Source organism: Caloenas nicobarica, chromosome 12, assembly GCF_036013445.1.
Source record: "Caloenas nicobarica isolate bCalNic1 chromosome 12, bCalNic1.hap1, whole genome shotgun sequence".
Classification (NCBI taxonomy): Eukaryota; Metazoa; Chordata; class Aves; order Columbiformes; family Columbidae; genus Caloenas; species Caloenas nicobarica.
In genome coordinates, this window is record NC_088256.1 from 16,211,114 (window position 1) to 16,227,014 (window position 15,901).

At 43.7% G+C, this 15,901-nt stretch overlaps 1 protein-coding gene across 1 annotated transcript; it reads left to right on the forward strand.

Annotated features, from left to right (window-relative positions):
• The first annotated feature begins 1,468 nt into the window (after positions 1–1,468).
• On the forward strand, positions 1,469–9,175 carry VGLL1 (vestigial like family member 1). The gene is made up of 7 exons (XM_065643547.1): positions 1,469–1,559; positions 2,106–2,141; positions 4,273–4,336; positions 5,171–5,400; positions 5,968–6,387; positions 8,435–8,494; positions 9,135–9,175. Exons 4-7 carry the CDS (start codon positions 5,190–5,192, stop codon positions 9,173–9,175), a joined length of 732 nt encoding a protein of 243 aa, XP_065499619.1. The 5' UTR covers positions 1,469–1,559; positions 2,106–2,141; positions 4,273–4,336; positions 5,171–5,189.
• The last annotated feature ends 6,726 nt before the right edge of the window (positions 9,176–15,901 follow it).

A 15,901-nucleotide genomic window follows, 5' to 3' on the forward strand; every position in this document is an offset into this window, starting at 1 on the left:
TGTTTGTTCCCTCGTCGTGGGTTTTATTTCCAACTTCATTCTGGCTCAATGTGTTTATGGACCCTGCATGAAGAGAAAAGGAGCAGGGGGAATCACTGCAGACACCATCGCTGTAATTGAGATTCTGGGGGGGGCTATTTGGTAATGACAAGCTGAATTTAAATTTTTATTCTCAGAAATGAAGATTTGGTTTTTTAGGTTCGTTTGGGGTTTTTTTGGTTTGTTTGTTTGTTTTCTTCAAAGCTTGACACCATGAATACTTAAAAAGCACTGGAAATCAGTTGTTTCAATTCCCGTACTAAAAAGGAACAGGGTTGATAATCCCATTTTTACCCAGTAGTTCTTTGAGGTGTTCACCTGGGAGCTTTAAACCGATGCCATCTAACAAGGTTATGAGTGCTTTAACTGCCAACCTAAGAGGAGATTCTTGAATGAGATCTCAAGCTTTAGCAGAATAAATCTCTGCTAAATGAAACCCTTTAGAAAGGGGATCAAAGAACAAGTGATTGAGATGTTGAGGGCACTTGCCCTGCTGATAGACTGGAATCCAGCCTGTCTGACAATGAAAATGTGCTTATGCAGAGTGTGTGTCAATAAAAGACTAAACACTGTCTTGGGAAATCTTCCAGCCTGGTAGTTACGTTGTTCTGGGAGATGGCAGAGGGTAGATTTGTATATATTTAGGCAGAGGATTGTGCTCTCCTACTTTCTGGTGAGTAAACAAATTCTTCAGCCATTGCCTAAAAGACAATGTCACCAGTTTGGTGACTCCAGTTCCCCAGGGTATTTTTCCAGCTGAAACACAAATTGGACCCTGATTCAGCATTTCTGGAATGGATGCGATTTGGTAATTTTTGCAAACTTACTACAAAACAAACAAACCAACCAAACCCAAACCAAACCACAAAAAAACAACACACCAAGCCATCTATTTCTTGCTACAGCCCTTACAGAACAAGAATGATATATTTATTTTCTGAAGACTTCTGTAGTCATTTAAAGAGATCCAGCAAAGAACAGAGAGAAAATTGGTCATCCAGTTTATCTGGGATGGTGACAGGTGATCTTTTCCTTCTTGTAGATCTTTGTAATTACCCACTTTATACCGAATATGCCATAACCTGGCAGAGGAAAGTCCTTTACGCTCTTTGCCACGTTTGATTCTCTGCCATAACTTATCATCTTACTCTAAACTCTTCTGAAGTCAAGGCGCTGTCGTCTTTATTGTGTACACAATGTCATATTAAAAAAAAAAAAAACACACACCAAACCACAAAGCACTACTTACAGTCCTATTTTCCTCATTCCTGAAGCCTCCTAACCTGGTTGACTCGTTGGAGTGCATTTCATGCATTCTTAGCAGATCGGCTGAAGGAAACGCCTCGTTTGCTGGCGGCTGGAAAGCAGGTAGGGAGTTCATGAACGCTGCCTGTCTCCTGCAGTCACTGCGGAGCTCCCGTCGCCTCCCGGGGAAGGATCCCAAACTGCTGGACACAGCATGACCCTCCCGCACCCAGACAACGTTACTGGTGCGACACCGCTCGTGACAGTGAGTTGAGGTAGGAGAATCCGGTGATAATGTCAACCTGTGTTCGCTGACTTTCTCAAATGTTCCCTTGTTTGAAAGACAATTGATGAAAGAGAATGCCTGCTTGTGAAATTATAGCTTACTACTTGGGAAGTGGAATTTTTAAAAAATTTTATTTATTTTTTAAACTGGTCTGGGCTGTTACAGAGAAATAGAGAACAGAATGTTCTCTGGAACATTGTAGAAAATAAATAGAGAATAAAATGTTCCCTCTGTGATGCTACAGTGATGGGAAGTTAATACTACTAGCAAGGATGGAGTATATGAAAAATATTGTAAAGTATTGTCACTTGCAGTGACAACCATGTCTCTTTAGCCGGTGTTGACCATGTATCGTTGTCCACCTGGAGGACAAATAACTTGGACAATTCCTCATACTATTTTGCCATAATTAACCCATTCTGAGAGTTAGTGTGAGATGAGCTGGATCGGTTTCAGCCTGAGCTCCACTTCTACTGTATTTTGACAACAGTTTGTGGCAGACACAAATTGGAAGGACTTCTGCCTTTTTTTGCAGACATCCTGCTGGAGGACAGAAGAATGGGAAGTTCAGGTAATGAAGACCACAGTGCCCCAAATCTAAGTCCTGACTGTTAGAACATTCCATTCCTCATATGCATATGACCAGGGAGAGGACTGAGATGTAACCCTGGTGATATCCAACCTTCTACTTGTTGGAAAGCACAAGAGGCTTTTAAGGGAAATGAGAAAAAAATAGAACAATGACCATTCTTTCTTTTAAAAAATGTAGTATTTTTTAGCATTTTAACTACCGTTGTCACAATTCACACAAGCCTAACAGCCGCTACACACCAATAAACGGTGCCGAAGGAGTTGACAATTAACGTCACGAGCAAGTTAAGCATGTTAATGAAGTGGCACAAAGACCCAGTGGCTGACTTGCACTGCGTGAGGAGCAGGAAGAATAGACCTCTGGGCCAGAGCTAATGCTTTTTAAATTGTATGTTGATGTGCAGTGGTGGAGCGGTGTAGGAAGAGCTGTTCTGCTGCTTGCAGTCGAGATGGCCCGATGTCCTTTCTCAGGCCGTATGGTCACTGATGACTTCACTAAGCTTTCATCACCTGGGTTGGAATTTTCCATGGCAAGTGTTGGCCTCCAACTGAACAACCAGAAAGTCTCTTAACATAAACAGTGGGTTGCTTTCTAAAACAAGACTGGGAAAAAATAGTGTCTCTTCTTGCGCTTGAAGTTTTTTCAGTTGTTTGGCTGGGATGTACCAGTTCCTGCTCCCCTCATGGGCCTTGGGAAGGTGCCTATAAATCAGGAGGAAGGTTTTTCGGTTTAAGTTTCTGTGTTTGGGAAAGTTTGGTCAGTTTTAAAGTTCTGAAAGACGGTCTTTTGAATCAGATGACTATTACAGAGTATACCCTTGCACATACAGATGGCCAACCTGTATGTGTCCCATCCCCACCACTGTGTTCAGGTGGACCACAGGTTGGAGATGGGGAAAGGATGCAAGGACAAAGCAAGAGAAATCCTAAGAGAAGGACTGAAGAACTCCTGAGTTTGAACGTAAATTGGTAGTTTATGACAGGGGGCCAGGGTCAGCTGAGCAAGGGATCGTGAAGAGGGGGAAAACTGAACAGAGAATACAGGGTATGTAGAGCTAACAAGGAAAACTAGACGTGGAAGCAGATGATAAACATAGACAAGAAGTTTGTAGATGAAGGCTTAGGATTAAAAAGGGGGATGGATTATGGCTGGCTAACCTTCATCCTCATGTTTCTTAATGTCTGAATTCTTGGCTTTGCAGCCTGAACAGTCTTTTCATGTGTAAGAAACACTGAGATACCATTTGGAGGCAGCCTTTGCAGATATTTCAGAATACCCTTCAAGGCACAGATGAGCACAGTGTTTATTAAGAAGCTTCTGAGGATTGAGGGGTTTATGGTTAGAAAAGAAATCAGATAAATGTATTAGAATACGTTAAGCAATACTGCTTATTGCAGGGTTAGTTGGATGGAAACATAAATTAATGATTCGTTAGGTTTTATGTGATACAACCGGCTATTGGCCAAAGGCTTCTGCAGTCTCTAAAAAGTAACAGCCTTCTTTTTGCTAACGAGGTAAATCAGTTATGCTATGCAGTGTGATGAGTTGACAATGAGGCTGGAAAATTGAATAGAAACAGCAGGAACTTCTCACTGCACACACAGTTTGGGCTTTGCTGAACATGTTTTTGATTACAGCAGAACGCATGAGCTCTGGTTGTAGAACTAGCTCCCCTGTGGCCAGAAACTGCACAAATGCATTAAAATGGTGCTTCTCCAGGGCAAGCAGTGATGTTCCTTGTCCTACTCTTACCATATCTGGCAGCAGAGATTTTTAAGGAGAACCAAAAAGAGTCTTATAGTCTCTGTTGACCTCCTGCAAACTATTTTAGATTAACTCCTGCCTTAAATCCACAACTTCTGGTTGAGCTACAGTGTGTGTTTTAGCAGTCTTGCTACCCAAGTTTTAAGCAACTGGAAGACCTACCACCTTCCCAGGTAAGCTTTTTCAAACAAAAAAGGGGGTTTGGTTTTGTTTTTTTTTTTTTTTTTTTTGTTTGGTGTGGGTTGGTTGGCTTGTTTGTTTTGGTTTTGGTTTTTGTGGGTTTTTTGGGTTTTTTTTACATAATTTGTATTTCCAGTAATTTAATCTGAGTGTCTTTTTCTGGCAGGTAAAGGAACTAATTATTCTCAGAAGTCTTTTCCTCGTGGAGGTCTGTGCTGATAGTGATCAAGGTACTTTGAACTTTACCTTATCTAAAGTTATTACTATTTTAAGCTCCAATGATTATTTTTTATTCTTTTTTTTTTTTTCCTTCACTCTGTCAGTATGTTTTTTGAACAATGCAAAAACCAGAATTGGACAAAATATTTTGATAAGTTCACCCTGAGCTTCACCCAGAGCTAATGCCACCTCTGAATTATTTGTCTAAGTGCTTCAGTTCTTTCAGCACACGTCCATCCTCAGGGTATGTTTGTGCAGTGCTTGGTCCTCAGCCCAGACTAATAAAGATGGTGAGGATGAGGGATGACAGTTGGTCATCATGTGCCTGTTGGTCATGGTCAACATGTGCCTGTTTTATTCTTCAATAGAGCCATGACAGTGACAGGTAACTCATACAAGGTTGGCATCCGTCAGGCCCTCTGCATTTCTGAGCCACTCACTGCTTTCGAGACACAGAATCCCTTCCAAATGTTGCATATTGTATGGTTATATCCAACTTAGGGCTGACCAGCAAAAGATCCTGCATTGAACGAGTTAAAGACTAATTTGACTCAATTTGTCTGATTGGGAAAAATGCACTCCCACCACAGTTCTGAAAAACGCAGCACCTATTCACTGAAAGGTTTCTTCTTTCAACTTAGAGGATTTCATATTAGAAGCATATAATAAGGAAATCAGTAAAGAAAAGGGGTATGGAAGAAGCAGAAACCCAGATAAAGAATCTAATCTTACTAGTAACAGTTCTTCTGGCCCTACAAGTTTCAGAAGGAAGATGGGCTCACTATTGACTGTGCACTTTAAGTTAAATAGTATTTCTTTGACCAGCCTGTGTTTTCTTTTGGCAGGGGCTGTTGGTTATTGAAAATGGAAGGGACAAGGAAGCTCTCTCCAAAGCCCTCTAAAAGCAAAGAACCTGTGAAAACAGAATGGGGGGCTCAGAGTGTTGTATTTACGTATTTCCAAGGGGATATTAGCAGCATGGTAGATGAACATTTTTCTAGAGCTCTAAGCAATGCCAAGAACCCACAAGACCTGAGCACAAAGCACAAGGGTGAGACTGTTGTCCCGAAGAACGGTGAGCTGCTTTCCATGCATGCGTGTGGCGCTGGACAGGGGAGACCAGCTTTCGCTTAAGAATTTAAGATGCAGCACGTCTAAATTCGGAGTGGTGTGCAAACAGAAAGCAAAGTCCTGGTTTATGTATCGAGGACTTCCTTGGTAAATCTCTGTGCTTGCTGGGGTGTTTTCCAAGGTCTCCCTGGGCCTGCTGGCAGGTCCAGCTCTTCATTTTCCAGCCAGGAGCTTCCATCACTGTCAGAAGCATTAAGTGCATTATGTCTTTATTTGTTATCTTTATAAAAATATATTTGTCTAAGCTTGCAATTTTTAAAACCCCGCCTATGCTAGTGGCCTGTAAGAAAACACATGTAATACTTACTTGAAAGTATTGGTGGTAGTGGTTTAGTTAGCTTTTGGTATGAATTTATTGTTCATTTTTAAGATAAGCAGCACAAAAGTGAAGATATATTTCTTTAAAATTGAATATGCAGTCTGGTAACATTCCCTTAGAAGTCCATTGGAATTTGCCTTGGAAAAAAGTAAGATTTGATGAGACTTCAGATGCTTTCTTTCTCTTTTCAAGTAGATAGCATGCCTCCCCATCAGTGGAATTTCTCTTCGCATTGCTCCAAACCATATCCATCATCTTCTGCTACAAGTGTGTCAAATTCTGCTCTGAGTTTTTCTGCTGCTGGTATGGCAGGCCAATACCAGCCATCAGCTCTGCGGCATCATCCAACTCAACCTGCAGATTCCTGGCCCTTCCCTTCGATCGGGACTCCAAATCTTAGTGGTTCGGTATATCATCATGCCTTACCTGACCTGCACGTGGTTGATGAACCGACCTCTGACAGGAAATACGGTTCTCTTCTTGATCTTCTGCAACAGGAAAGGTGCCTGACATCCGTGCAGGAATGTACCATGAAGCAACACTCAAGTTCTGCTTGTATGACTGGACCTGCTAGGTTACAAAATATAAGTCAAAGTTCAGCTCCTGGGGGAGGTAAGGAAGTAGTTACTATCTCTTTATTCTTTGATGGCATCTTATGTAAAGGGACAAAATAATACCATCTGTTCCTAAGGTTCTTGGAGCCATCTTCAGCCCAGCTCATAGAAATTTTGTTCAATAGATAACCAATGCTATGTACTGTGGTACTCGGAACTGGGTAGCTAAATCAAATATATGCCTTGCCCACTTGTGCAATACTTTACCTTCTGGCTTACATTAGGGAAATACGTTAAGTGACTACAAACATGATCCATAGTGCTATGAGGATCTCTAGTTTATAGGCAGCAGGTTGGGTGGCACTGTGCGTACTGGGTGCTCCCATGTTATGGCCAGAAAGCCACGGCCAGGTAAGAGCCCTGAGCTAAATCTCGTGTAGGGCACTAGTGATATTCTGAATACAGTATATGAACTGCAGCCCTTACCAGAAAGGCCAGGGGTTTCTCTTCCTCCCCAGTCTCTGTCTGTAGCTGGAAGGACTGGGGTTGAGGGGCCGGTGGGGCAGCCTTGCCTTGTCTCGCAGCTGATTGCTGCCTTCCATGAAGCACCACTGCCCTGTGTGCCAAAGGCTGTGCTTGCTCTCTGCAGATTTCCCAGAGCTAATGCACTTATTCCTTATTTATTATTAACAATTAGTAGGAATCCCAATCCTAGGTGCCACCAGCACACAGAAGAAAGACGGCTGGTGATTGAAGTCCATTTCCCAGGAGCTTACATCTTCACAGCATCTAGGTCTGCTGGAGAAAACTGCTCCCTTGTGGGTAATTCCTGCCTTTGAGAAGTTCTCTAGGATCAGGGTTCCCGAGCAGAGCCCCGGTGCCCTGTTGGGTACGCCTGTGTTGCTGTTCCTGGGCGTTACCGCTCAGCTTGGCACTGGTCTCCAAGAAAAGGGGTTGTGAAATTGTTTAGGGAGTCTGGTGGAAAAATACAGCGTCTCCTACCTGCTGCTTCTAGATAAAACGGGCCAGGCATGTGAAGAAGCAATCCTGAGTCTTGGGTTTTGAAAAATAACCAGCTGTGAAATATTTACTGGTTAACTAGTTTCTAATCTGCATCAGCAGGAGTTTGGCAGAACATGGGCTAAAGCTGCTGTTTGTAGCTGCAGCCAGTTTTATCTACTGTTCCTCTTTTGAGGCCATGCAAAGCTGTGTTGTTATGAGGACCCCAGCTGTAGGTGTTTTGCTGACTTATTCCTGCTGGAGTGTCTAATGCCCAGAGAAAAAGAAAGTGTGTATGTGTTCAACTGGAATATAAACTTTCTGCTCATGGTACATAGACTTAGCTGAGACTGCACAGGCACGCACGCTGGACTTTTTGCAGCTCATAAATGATAGTTTAATTACTTTAAAGGCACTGTCTGGACTTCTAGGATTTATTTTCAGAACAAGGTAACATGCCCTCTTCCCCCAAGGGGGCAATGTGAGCCTATCAAGGTTTCAGAGCCTGAGGAACTGACTCCTCCAAAAAATGAGATGTTTCATGAAACTAGTCTTGGGATGGAAAAAGGCAAGCGGTGCTAACAACAGTGGGCTTGTGAAAATTTCAGAAAGAAAATGAGTGGGGAGAAATATAAAAGGAAATTAAACAGCCCAATGTTCCCCAGCCATCACCAATTAAAGCCTTTTCTTTCAGGGTGTTTACAGGGCCTCTCTACATATTTGGGGAGCCTGATAACACCACATGTGTAATGCTGTACATGTGCTTATCAGGCAACCCAAAAAGAACAAATAACAAATGACTGGTCTGTGTTCACAAGGAACCTTTGGCAAGTCTCTAGGATATGTGCATCTAGTCTGGCTGTGGGAGTCCCTGTTTCTTGGCTCTATCTGTTAAATATACTTCTCGTTGCGCTGTGTCATGTTTAAGAACAGCTGATATTTATATTTATGGAAGTGTATATCGCTGTGCCAGACAGCACAGAGCTCCCCAGCACCTGTGCTATAGGCTGGGCTGCAAAAGCACAAGGTTTCTTTGGGAACTACTGCCTACTTTTAGCTCTGTGTTGAATCTCTGCTCATCTCCAGTATTTTTTTTTATATCTAAGAGAGAAAAGCAAGCTCTTACCAAGGCCCAGAAAATCCCAGTGAAAGCCATGCCACTGCAGGTGAGTAAAGACTCCAGCAGGTTTGAAACAAATTAATACTCGCCTATGAAGGGTAGCTGCCTGCTTATGCATGCAGAATTAAAGATACTTCCTTGTTTGCTTCCACACTGTATTTCAAAAGCTTGCTTTCCCTTCAGATATACACACCATCTCTTATAACTGCGCTAACAGAAGAGGGAAAACCTTCTATTAAAATGACACATATGGTCTTCTAGCTCCATCCACCTTAGTTTTTGTGATTATACCATCAGCCTGCCACTTCACAACACCTGTTCTATGCTGGCTGTCCATGTTTCAGACCCCAGGAAGACAGGACACCCTTTGCTTTGTATCTCAAGCACCCGGCTTCTGGCTGTTCTCACCAACAAACCCACCACGTTTCTAGGGGAGTTGTTCTAAGAAATTATTCCCAAAGCATTTAGGCTTCCATACTTTTATTAGTGTCTTGAGACTCTCTGTCATACCCTGATGTTGGTTCTTTGATGCGCGATATTTTGGGGATACTTTGGATGGGTTATTCTGGTTATTCTAGTGAGGGTCGCCTTGCACCAGAGAAGACCTGAAGGTGCAGTTTTGTTTGCACAACATCCTAAGAGATTGCATGGATTATGCTGTTTGACTGTCCTGCTGTGTCTTTCAGGTATTCAGATTAATGACAGAAGACGAGATCTGTACTTTTAGCAACTAGATGTTTCTACTCTATTCTGAAAGAGAAAGTTCTTGCTGTGAACTTTTATTTGCAACTGTGAATCTAGAAGAAATGAACTGCAGCTATTCTGTGCTTTTTCTCTCAGTTGGAAGAATACGTGTACTATTTACTGTTTGGGAAATGAAAAATGTTTTTCTTTTCAGTAAATGATTTTTTAATAGCTGTGGTATTAAACCTGACAGTATGTTTGTTGTGAAGAAATATTGTCGTCTTAAGGCTTTTCATGTGGTCTCCTTGCAAGGAGCCTTAGCACTTTTTAATCTAACTTTGTTTGTTCATTTACAATCTCTTGATAAGAAGCACAATTCTTATCAGTGCAGTTGATAACTGATAAGTGCAGGGATGCAGTTAGCGTAAATTCAGTGCTGCAGCTACTTAACTTGTTTTGATATCTCCTCATTGTTTAAAATAGTCTTAGACAATGGGAAAGAGACTTAAAGACAACCATAGATCAGCAAAGCATGTTATTGTATTTGTTTTGGAAGTACAGTAGATTGTAACCATACTTGCCATTCACAGGGACGTTGTTCGAAAACTATATAATATGCATATGCCTGAAAGCTTTGTTTTGCCTCTCCTAATGTATAACCATCCTCTAGAAAACAGTGAATTAGCACTAGATCTGGGAGGAAATCTGAATCATCGTTGGATGCAATTAAAATACCATTGAGCAAAAAGCCGAAGGTGCGAATGGTCTCTTCTCCCAGCCTCTCTGCAGGTGTAAAAGGTTATTTTTCTAAATAAGCCCTGTGGGGCTGAATTTTTGAGTTTGAAGGGCTCGGTCACCTGAATAAGCAAAAATCAATCCCTTTGTGGCAGCTGCATCCCAGAAACCTCAGAGCAGCTGCCCGGGGGGTGGTCTCGATGCTCCTCCGTGCAGCAGAAGTGACAGCCCCGAACTGCACATCGGTGCTGCAGGTTCAGGTCCCCCCCCTCGCTTCACCCACCTGCCCTTGGCAAATATGTTTGCTGAAGCTACTGTGGGTAAAACCTCATGTGACGGGTGTTTAGGCTTGTGTATATAATCCCTGAGGTAAGAGAGACTGCTTAGTCTTTATTGTAAATCCTAAGGATAAAAAAAAAAGATTTGCGGTTCTTTCCTTTTTCATTAGCTAATATAAAAGAGCGTGATTAACTTTTTCTGGCAGCTCTACGCCATTGCTTAAGGAAATTTGACCTTTGAGATCCTAGGGCTTGTGATTTTGTATAACAAAAACCCTTTGCTGGTATAAGTGTTTGTGGCTCTATTTACACCAGATATCTATGCTGCCACTGGTCGTCTTCAGTTATAGCACCTTGTGTAATTTTATAAATAATTCGAGTTCAGCAACTTCAGATGTTCATGGTACCGATTTAAAAAGAAAATGTTAAAAATCCCAGTTTGTATCATACAAGTTTGCTCTAACATATATATAAGCTGAGATCACATCCAAGAGGAACTATTTTAACTAAATTAATAAAAGGTAAACCAACATCCTGTCTCCCTATAGATGAGCACTGAAAAATCACTTGTTCTTAATAATTCTATGAAATTGACTTTCTTTTAGGTTCAGGAGTACCTCTCCAAGTAGTTTTTTGTCATCTCAAATCACTTAGTTCCCTGATTTTTAAGACTGTGTGGTAATATAATCTGACATCCTCTATGGGCCGAAGCAAAGATTTCCCAGCTGAACTCTGTACGTCTCTCTCACTAGCATGTGTTGTAATTCCAGTGAAAAGTTACTGCTTCAGAATAATGAAATATTTTTGTCTGCCTCTGCCATCCCTCCTAAAGGAAAATGCTTAAATAATTTCTCTCTGAGGCCTGAAAATACATATAGCAGTAGATTTAAATGCTCTTAAAATGTAGCACTGCTTGGAACAGTTTGGTCCTGTGCACGTCTCATAGCTGGGAATATTCAAGGTGAATTACAAAGCCTGTGTGTCTGGTGAGTCAACCAAGTGGCGTGGAAAAAAACCCCTTGTTTTTAAATGCATGTCGCTTATCGCAAGGAGAAAAGGCATCACCTGTGCGGCAGACCTCGAGAACAAGTGCCTGGGCAGCCCAAGGGCTGGCGCCTTATCCCGGGTGCTTGCTCTGCTCCTCGGCTGCTGGAAGAACGATGACCTTGGGGCAGAGGACAGGGGACAGAGGTTCTGCTGCTCCAGCGTTTTGTCTTACGCTGCCGCAGCAACGTGCATCGGAGCGTGCCTGGGTTTGCAGGCATCCTCCTTCTCTTCTGCAATAAACAGACTTAACCCATCAGTGCAATTTGCCTTTCATCATTTAGTATGAATAGAGGTTTTAACATTTCACAGCAGTTCTCAGCATTAGGTAGGCTTTTATATATACATGGATATAATACATGTATTTGTTTGTATATGCATGTATGTTGCTCTATAATATTGTTTGTCCAGAGTGGAGTGTTTTCTTGCTCTTCCACTCAGGCTAGTGCTGTGTTCCCGATGCTGCCATTCCACTGTCATGCTCTGATGATGGCATCTTCATTCCCATTCAGTACGTGCGCTCTTTTGCTCGGAAGGATTGGCAGACAGGGCTCTGCATTCAGCAGCTGCCATCTGGTACTTCCCATGGTTATTTTCAGTTCCTCCTCTGAATGCAGCAATCAGGATGGTGACAGGAGGAGAAGGGATGTGGGATGTACCTGTTTCAACAGCTTCCGACTCCCCGACAGCTCATGCACCTCTGCAGAGATGGCTACAGAGGACAGAAGGACAAACGTGGGCCGGGTTTTACATTTTCTGGTAATTTACTGACCCTGTGGGAAACTGCTATTTGCCTTCATTTGAGTACCATTTCTGAAACTCTAGCCTAGAAATAACTTGTTTGCATGGATGGTTTTTCTCCTGCCTTTTTCTGATGAGCCGCTGAGATGCAAACTATGTGCTCTGGGGGCTCTGTTCAGAGATTAATGCAGAGAAAAACACTCAAGTGTTTGACATACCCACCCTGTGAGGAGTGTGGGGCTTTTTTTAATAAGCCACAGGAATTGTTGTACATTTTTCAACACGCACGTCCCAGGACACAGGCATTTTATTCCGTGTTTTGCGTTTGCCCTGGTCCAGCTCCTCTTCTGATGGTCAGATAAATCTCGTGGGTAGCTGGGAGCAGCGTAGCTGGCTTAGCTGCTCCACCCCATTTTAGTCACTCATTAGCAGTGTTAAAAATAGTCCCCCACTGCAATGACAAACAAGAGAGACTATTTTGTTGCTAAAGAAAAACCTAAACATTAAAAAAAAAAAAAAAAATTACAGAGGGCAGGAATGCTACTGGCTAACTGGCCTGCAGTTTGTAGGGCCTCTTCTGGGCATTCATTGCCTCTCTTCCCCATCAGCTTTGCTTTTTACTTGAAGTCGGTCCGGTCTTGAAATGTCCCAGAAACTTGACAGAAGTGTGACAATATGTTTGCATTTATCTTAGGCGAAAGAAACACAAATTCTCCTGTGCACACTCAGGCTGGAGGCAGCAGCACTTTGCTGGGGAGCTGGGCTGTCCCTGGAGCCACCATGGGAGGGCTGGTGTCCCCAGCCCTGGGGACGGCCAGTTTGCAGTGACACTGACACTGATGTCACCTGAGAAAATGGTTACAGCTGGTGGCCCTCACCCTGGGGCTGATATCCCTCATCTCTAAGCTGTTGTTGCTTTTGTTTTTATTCATGTGTCAATCAATTTGCCACAACCCAGGTGAGAAAGGGACACCTTGTGTACCCATGTGGCACGTAGCCTTTGGTAAACACTCCTCAGTGAAATCTTTGACCGTAGTGTAGTTTTTAAGCCTCTTTTCTGGCAGGCTGCGCTAAGCAGGACAGTCCTGCTGCTGGTGAGGGGCTCGGGGTCTCACGGGAAGGCACAGACCTGGCCAGAGCATGTCAGCACCAGGGAGTTTGCAGCTGTCTGAGCTAAAGGTGCGATCTGTGCTCTGCGCAATGCTGCCGAGGTCAGGAAACATGAGGGAAGTTTGCAAGTGTCCAAACTCCTTTTCTTTTTATCTTTCATTTTCCTTTTTTTCTTTCTTTTCTTTTTTTTTTTTTTTTCCTAGAACAAAATAATCTCAGAAGTGGTTCGTGTGGGAAAGTTCTCAAAGTATTAAAGAAAGAAAGCAAGCAGTCTTGAAGAGAACAGTGAATTCATAGCATGTAAAAGCCTTGTTGCATTGCCATCTATGAACCAGCCCTGCTTTCCTCTACTCTCTGGTTTAAAACAGTGTTTTGGGCTCAGGGCTCTAATCCACTCAGCTGCTGATCCACTGAGGCCTCGGTACTCTCCTCTGAGTTATCGTAGATTGTTAAAATTGGAGGATTTCAGCAGAAAACTGGTGCAAACCGGTGGGTTTGGTACCTTGGTTGCTGGGAGGAGGATGCTCTCCTCATTTCAGCATCACACACCGTGTCAGAGGGCTGCGTGTTACCGCACCGCCAATATTGCTGTGCAAGCAACTCGGCTGCGGTCGCATCATCCGGGTCGCCGTTTCTTTGCTGAGGGGGTGCAAAGGCGACCGAGGGGCTGGCAGGTCAGCGGCTGGGCTGTGGGGTGGGGTCACAGGGCTCTCCGCACCCCCTCGGAGGGTGCTTTTGGATGGCTGGAGCCAGAATGGAGCTGGCTGACCCTAACTGGCTACGAGACAGCTCAAACGTGGTGTTACCCAAAACACGGTCCAGCACGAGGCCACCATGAGCCCGGCTGAGCTCATCGGCACCTACACGGCTGGTTCCCGCTGCCGGTTCCTGCTGCCCCCGCAGGCTGGTTTCTCGGCGGGGGTTAAGCTGGGTGCAGCGCTTCCCGTGAGCAAGCCTGGCCCTGCAAAGCCCTCGCAACCCAGAAAGCTGTTTCCTCTTAAAAGGAGTCTATAAGAAGGATGGGGACGGACTTTTTAGAAGGGCATGTTATGACAGGACAAGGGGTAATGGTTTTGAACTAGAAGAGGGGAGATTCAGGTTAGATATGAGGAAGAAAGGTTTTAAAATGAGGGTGGTAAAACACTGGCCCAGGTTGGCCAGAGAGGTGGTGGATGCCCCATCCCTGGAGACATCCCAGGCCAGGCTGGACGGGGCTCTGAGCAACCGGAGCTGGTGCAGATGTCCCTGCTCATGGCAGGGGGGGCACTGGGGGAGCTGAGAAGGTCCCTTCCAACCCAAACTATCCTGGGATTGATTCTCTGATTCCTTGACCTCCATCCTCACCTCTGTACCCCTATCTTCCCCCATTGCCCGAACGTGGGCTGGGCAGGCTCTGGGTGTGAGTCTGACCAGAGCAATTTTTGTTCTCCCCATCTCTCTTTCTCCACCTGGCAAATTCTAGCTAGAGCACAAGGCTATATCATTTTTACCAAGCAGTATTTCATACTGAAATACAACAGTATTTCATCTCCTGCTTACTACCTTTCTACCTGAGACAAGAATAAAGTAACAGCTCTCTACCACACAGCACAATTAAAAAGTTTCTATGCTCAGCATTGTAAATCACTCAATTAGCTCCTAACACTGTATGTTTACCAAAGAGAAGTGTCACTTTAGGTAAATCCCTCTGCCAAACGGAAAAATAAATTGAGCGGATGGAAGGAAACTGAATGTACTGAACACTCAAAGGGCATCTCTGATAACTGAGCACAGTCTAAAATAATCCTGTACTGGCTGCTGTCACAAGCTGTCTCCCTGTGCAATGGAGAAGCACCATCACACATTCAGGCTTCATCTGTTTCCCCATGTTCGCAGGGTCAGAGATGATTCAAGTCTTACAGAAACCACTGAATGATGTGTCCAAGGGACAATGCTTTGTCATGGTCTTGCTGAAGATCAACCATTTCTTTGTCTTTAAAGGTGAGTTCCTATGAAAACCTTGAAAGTCTGTTTGTCTCAAATGTTTGTGGATGCCATCTAGCTACTGGCCTCATAGAGCAACCCCTGCATCTGGCTGAGTCTGGTTGTGGCTCTGGAAACCAGGATCTTTGGGTTTTTGTAGGTTGTAGGGCAGTATGGGCTCATGCAGAGAAGCCAGTTTCTCAAGAGGGCAGGGAGGAATGATATTACTTCTTGTGAACTACCCAAGTCAAGAACTACCCATCATCAAGTTTCAAGTGCGAGCCAGATAAATGATATTTAACAGAAGTCGCCATTTGCAGCTCAGCAGCAGGAGGAACATTGTATGCAATCTGGGTGCTGTACTCAAATCACTGTAGAGGAAAACACAAGGGCTAATTAAAAATGACAGGCATTTAGGAAAGTTCTCCAGCTGGACTTTTTGATGCAAAAATTAGGGGTTTTTTAAATGTAGAATAAGTGGATTTTAAGGAAAATCTCCTGGCTTTAGTCAAGCTGTCACACAACTAAGACATTTGAGCTGTGACTTATCAGAGTTCCACCTACCACACGTGGTTTGTTGGTGCTGGATTTGAGCTATGTTTTAAGAAAAGATTAGCACCAAAATACTTTCTTGCCCCTGCCTCAGGTTGCACCAATAACTGTTGATTGTAGTGTGCAAAGAGCAGCCAGGCATTCTTTTGCTTGTGAATCATAAAGGTACTTGACCAGAACAACCGCATCGAGGACCGTGCCGCGCTGTGGGTACGCAGCACCTGAGGTCTCTGCACAGCGCAAAGGTAAATGATTTACCCTGAGTAAAAGGGCTGGGGCAGGGGGTGTTTCCACTCTGCTTCATGCAGGATGTCAGCACCCCCTCATTGACCTCTGCATTTGCAGAT

Bases quoted from the DNA above. Each gene is read 5' to 3' on its own strand.
- VGLL1 (XM_065643547.1), top strand. From the start codon at position 5,190: ATGGAAGGGACAAGGAAGCTCTCTCCAAAGCCCTCTAAAAGCAAAGAA. The intron at 5,401-5,967 runs GTGAGCTGCTTT...TCTCTTTTCAAG, and splicing joins GACTGTTGTCCCGAAGAACG to TAGATAGCATGCCTCCCCAT. The intron at 6,388-8,434 runs GTAAGGAAGTAG...TTTATATCTAAG, and splicing joins AAGTTCAGCTCCTGGGGGAG to AGAGAAAAGCAAGCTCTTAC.